At 39.9% G+C, this 6,076-nt stretch overlaps 1 protein-coding gene across 1 annotated transcript; it reads right to left on the reverse strand.

The window, feature by feature from the left end:
* Positions 1-3,090: 3,090 nt before the first annotated feature.
* LOC121976496 (peroxidase 5-like) lies at positions 3,091-4,655 on the reverse strand. Its single transcript, XM_042528675.1, has 4 exons — positions 4,371-4,655; positions 4,087-4,281; positions 3,805-3,970; positions 3,091-3,710 (listed from the first exon to the last, which is right to left on the reverse strand). The coding sequence occupies exons 1-4, from the start codon at positions 4,611-4,613 to the stop codon at positions 3,307-3,309; spliced, it is 1,008 nt and encodes a 335-aa protein (XP_042384609.1). The 5' UTR covers positions 4,614-4,655; the 3' UTR covers positions 3,091-3,306.
* Between the last annotated feature and the right edge of the window lie 1,421 nt (positions 4,656-6,076).

The following is a 6,076-nucleotide window of genomic DNA, read 5'->3' on the forward strand; positions in this document are numbered from 1 at the left end:
GTCTTTGTCACACTTGTTCAATCCTATAGTTTCCTCTTAGACCCTCTATTAGAAACATGAGTCGGGTTCTTGGAAACTACAGGCATCTTAAATGGTCGTGAAGCAGTGGTCTGTTTTTCAGAAGCCGCTCGCCTCTTGGCCTTCTTGAACAGTTCGTACTCCCCTGTCGTCATAGTCACATTGATTCGTCCAGTGTCCTCCATCTTCACACTCCAAAATAGGTGAAGAAAGTTCCCACAGACGGCGCCAAATTGATCCTGTCTAGAATCTGAGTCAGATGAAAGCCGGATGAGCTATTGTCGATGTTGACGGAGGGGCGACTGAGACACCGTTCTCGTATGCACCTTCAAGAATGGACCCCCACGTGGTGCTGACGGACGACGATGATTACACCGGTGGTACTTGAACTCTGCGCACACTCAGACAAGCACACGGGACGTTAGAGGCCAAAAACCAGGAAAAAAGTCCTCGGAGCAGGTCCTCCGATGCTCAAGTCAAATACTTTTTGCCCAGAAAAATAGTGTACGAAGGAGAAAGAAAAGTAGAAGACAAGTGCGAATGTGCGATAGAGCGTACCTGCGCAAAAGAGAGGACCTCCCTTTTTATATGACAGTGCGTACCTCTGGAAGCTGACTGATGTCAAAAAATGTCCGGTGTCAGGACCTGTCGGGTGATGGAGGACACATGACATCTTCCCGTGGACTGAAGGAAGGTTTCATTCACAGGTGACCGTCGACCGTTGGAATATTCCCTGACAATCAACAGTTATTCTCTGACATGCGGTTATGATTCCTTGCCCCTATTGTCATGTAGCACCTTTTGTCCTGATCGAGTATGAATAGGGTAGCTCAAGATAATCTGTCGAGTATAATACTAGGCCTAAACCTTGATGGACCGGGAGCTATGGTAAGATCGTCCAAGAGCCGATCGGGAGTTGGTTGATCGAGAGTTAACTTGCTGAGTGAACCAAGCCTGAACATAACCGATTTGTGAGAACCCGACTAGTCACATCCGGGTAAGATATTACCCCGACTGCCTCCCATGTCTTAGACTCAGACTTTTCAGATCTGGGATCTGGTCTGTGAGAACCCGACCGGAAATCAGGTTGTTGACGTCGTCACACGATCCTTCTTCATTTTTCCCTAATTGTTGACTGTCACATCCCTTTGACTTCTGACTGTCACATCCCTTGACTATTGACTGTCATACTCATTTGACTTTTGACTCCCACATTCTCTTGACTTCTGACTGGAGTGCTGAAACCTATTGTTGTTGTTTGCTGAAAAGAGCGAGTGAAGGCTACTGATGTAGGGAGATCGAGGAATACAACTTGCCATGGGATATAAGAAGATCTCAAAAATATTATTCTGAACTTCTGGCTGACCCCAGAAGACATGGAACTTCAAGCTTAAAACAGAATGGAAACACGAATGGGTAACTGTCTGATATAGAAAATGCAGCCATGGTCATAGTCCATGATATTATTTCCAAGTCAATAATAGTTCAGTTCAGGGCACATTCAAGTCCTATTTCTGCATTAGCAGAATGTTACTGGTGGCAACTTCTATCCATGGTCACAACATCAACATTTTTGGTATACGATCTCTATGCTTGACAGTTCTGCAGGATCCAATGCTAAAGGCTCTTACATTCATCTCTATAGGTTGCATTGTTGCAGTGTGGCATTACCAATGCAGTTATATAGGATATCAATTTTAGTGATGACAGCAAATGGATCATGACAAGTTGCTTATGAGGAACCAGTCATTTATTTGAACTTTCTCCTTCTGGTATAGAACTTCAGTCTAGGGAGGTTAAATTTACAAACAACTCGTATGCTGTAAATACGCAGGTTGCTGACGTGAACGATTAGAAGATTGAAGCTGATGAAGCAATCAACATGGTTGATTGAAATATAGTCGGCTGATGGAATTGATGCATCGAAATTAATTTTTAGCTTCTCAAGTTTGGAAATAAAAATTCCATCTGGATCATCGAGATTCCGAAAGTCCAACGGTTATTAATAGATTTTACTGGTTTAATGTCAGATGATCTTTCTCCTTGCTTACTACGTGATAATACCTAATATCGAGAACTAGGTTGAAAGATTAAGATCTAAAGATTTTTATTACTATTTTTAATGATTTTTAGACTTTTATGTATTTAAAATATTTTTTATAATTTTTATTTTTCATATTTTTAAATTTTGAGTTAGTTAAAGGATTTTAAAATTACATATATTTTTTTTCCCGTTTCTAATATTTTAGACAATCCTATTTATTTTTCTATTTACTGATATTCTTCTAAATCAACATATTTTAGAAAATTATTTCAAATATTCATGCGTAAATTAACAGATTCAATAGTCCATAACATAATCATTATCTCGTTCGACTCTACAGAAATTTTTCACCGATATCTAGGATAAATAAAACAAATATACATAGAGACTCATCTTGACTATCAAAATTTTCGAATATGTTAACCATTAAGAAGAAAATCCTTCCTAATATGCCTTGGTTGAGTTTTCAGATATCAAATCTATTATTGAAAAATTTAATCATGACATCCGGTCCCATCTTGACAAAAAACAAATAATAAGTTGCATAGATTGAAATTTTTGTTTGATATTCATTATCAATGCTATTAAATGGATTATTTATTATTAAATACTCATTCATACCATGCTTTCTCATTCAGTAAGGTTATTTATTTTTTACAATGTTCACTACAGAAAAAACCTCACCGTTCACAGACACTAGCAGTAGGCAAAGTCAGGAAAGCTTCACAAGCAAATATATTAATGGATAAAATTCAATTTTTGTCCCAATAAGTTTTTTGCAAGTGTCAATCTCTTTCATGGTAAGAGACTCATCACGGGGTTGCATATCAATTAAGCAAGTCTCAGGTTGATTATTAAAAATTATCAAAATATAAGATTAGTCATATAGAGACTGAGCCAAACAAATCAAAATTTCTTATCAGAACATGTAAAGGCATCATTTAGATTAAAACATGACGCACAATGAAACACTCAGAATTTTGTTTCAGGCCGTCGATCCAACTTAATAAATTGAATATGGTTAAGACTTATTGATATTCAATTTGTTTAATTATAAGACTTTAATTGGTTACACGCTTTTAACATTTTTATTCGCATAGATTTACAAATTGATATTCATATTTCTGAACATATTATAAATATTGACATTAATTTAATGATCTGCGGAAACAATTAGATAAATATATTTAAAATATAGTAAAAACACATTAAAAATAAAGGAACTATTGTTGAGGAGGAGGATTTCAGTTGGGCACTCTGCAGTTGGTGCGTATCTCTCCGTTGCCCCCGGTCAGGACGCCGATGCTGCCCATCCTCACCATTGCCGCCGCAAACCTGCTGGTGAAGACGCCCGAGTTGCGCGCGAACAGCTTGACCTGCGCCTCCGCAGCTGGCTTCGACACCAGCGTCTGGTCCGACGTGAACAGCCCCCTGTTCCTCAGGATGCCCTGGTAGTAGCTGTTGTCGAACCCTAGCTCGCTCGGCGGGTCCATCGGCACCTCGTTGTCGCTCCTAGCTGTCGGGCACTTCCGCCGCAGTTGCTCCGCGTACGCCGCGTCCAGAGTTGGGTCGGTTCCAGAACTCGCGTTGAAGTTGCGGAGACGGTGGGAGAAGGAGGGGCAGTGCGCGACGCCGATGGTGTGCGCTCCTGATCAATCAAACACACACACATCAAATCATCAACAATTAACTAGACCTTCAATGGATTCTTCCAAACAAATCGAACGGCGATCGATTTATACCTGAAAGGGTGATCATCTCGGCTTGGGTCAACCCTTTCCCGGCGAAGAGTTTAGTCAGTTGACCGAGTCGGAGATTAGGAGTAGGGAGCTCCGACGTGCTCTCGCTTGCCCTCGAAATCCTCCCGTCTCTTCTTCCCGCAGGAACATCGTAGAAACCTCCTCCATACTGCAATCGCACATTAATTACATTAATCCTTTACTCTCCAAAATATATAAACATTTAATTAAACATTAAGAAATTGTTTGAGCTAGTAGCAAATGCTTTAGTTAATTATCCCTTACGTGTGCAACGCTGTCTCGGGCAACGTAGGCGAGAATGTCGGCGCAGGAGACGACGCCGGGGCAGGCAGCTTCCAGCTTGGCCTTGGCATTATCGACGACTTGGAACGCTTCGTCTTCGAGGTTTCGGTTGATCTGTGCGTCCTTCTCTGCCTTATTCCCCTTCGTCGACGAGATCAACACCGACCCATCGCAGCCCTGTATATACATTGAATCAATCAATCCAATTGCAATAATGTCATCAGCAAATTAATTATATATATATATATATATATATATATACTGACTCTGACAAAGCAGTCGTGGAAATGCATCCGGAGAAGGTCAGCGCCGATATCGTCAGTCTGCCGGACAGCGTCATCGAAGGCTTCCCTGATGAGGGTTTCGGCGTTGGGACAGGTGTAGGAGTAGAAGCCAACTCGGAGTTGATGATCAGCCGTGGCAGCAGCACTCATCATCAGGCAGCAGAGAGCCATGCAAGAACAAACTACTAGCGTGGTGGTGGTGGATCTCATTCTCCCCAAAGCCATTGATGTCTCTATCACAATCTGATCGAAGCTCGCCCTGTAGCTGTTAACTTGGTGTTTGGAATGGCCTAGCAAATGAGTCGCTATTAATAGGAATCCGATTAAACCGTGTCAATTAACGTTGCGTGCATTGAATCTCCCATCTGCTACATTAGATCGAGTCAATCCTCACGAGTTTGATATTTGCCACCATGAATAGAATAGAATGGATCCAGTCGTCGTTTATGTACAGGGGCATCAAACTAGTCAAGAGAGGCAGGTATTCGTGAATCTAGCAAATTTAATGATTGATGGGGTTTGCGTATTATTAGAGAGAAAGTAGGTTGAAATATTCGAGAAAAACTGTAGAAATATTTAATTTCATTTTGCTTCGATTCTTTCCTTTACTTAATGATGAAGTGATTTATACAATTAATACATATCTAACCCAATAAAACCATTTCGCACCAAAAAAAAGTGGCCATTTAAAAAAAAAAATGACTTGAGACATAGCACGTCAAAGGTGGTATTAATTAAGCAGTTGAACATAGAGATGTGAACCGGGCCAAGCCTACTTGGACTTCTCAGCGTGATTTTATCAGTTTAGGTTGTCTCCAGCTCGACCTAAACGCGAACACAAGTTGAATTTAGAGAGTTCGAGCCACATGCAAGCCCTAGGCAATTCAGGCTGTGTCTCGCTCAGCATGAAATGGAACTTAAGTGAATCCATAGTGCATGGGAGCTCTTTCTACATGGCTAAATTGAAGGAGCTCCCTCCCACGGTAAGCTGAGCTCCTTCAATTTAACGAAGGATTGGCTCATCCGTGTTTTGTTTATTTGTTTTTTATTTATTAAAATATTTTTTTTATTTTTTGTTTAAAGGAATTACTTAGAGGTATTTTTTTTATAGTTGGACCTGTAAAAAAGTTGTTGAAAGATTTTTTTTTATATAGTAAAAATATATAGAATTTTTTAATTTTGACATGATGTTATTATAGCATCGAAAGAACTGATGAAGAAGTTCCATGAATATTCTAACATATATAACCTAGAAGTAGAAGTCGACCCATTCTCTTTTTACATAATATTAAAAACAATATTGGTCCAATGGTATGAGCCTAACTTGACTCCAATCAAATTATATTCTGTGATAACGATCCCCTTCTAACTTAGCATGTTCACTCTAATACAGTTACAAGAAGATTATAATTGGACAAGACTCGTACACGACCTGCAACGTAACCACAGGGCATAAGATCTAATAACCCATTAGAATTTAGGACAAGAAGCCTCCATAACTATTAAATTTAATGGTATAGTCATCTAATCTATCACCTGGTATCTAATCTCTCTACCTTTTATCTTTCATTGTTGATACAGAGAGTGACGAACGCTGAGAAGGCCAATAGTCCTATTGAGATGAAGGTCAAAATCTAGATGGATCAATTTGACCACCCCTGTTCAGGTTATCCAAGATAAGAATCAAT

Source organism: Zingiber officinale, chromosome 4B, assembly GCF_018446385.1.
Source record: "Zingiber officinale cultivar Zhangliang chromosome 4B, Zo_v1.1, whole genome shotgun sequence".
In the NCBI taxonomy this organism is placed as follows: domain Eukaryota; kingdom Viridiplantae; phylum Streptophyta; class Magnoliopsida; order Zingiberales; family Zingiberaceae; genus Zingiber; species Zingiber officinale.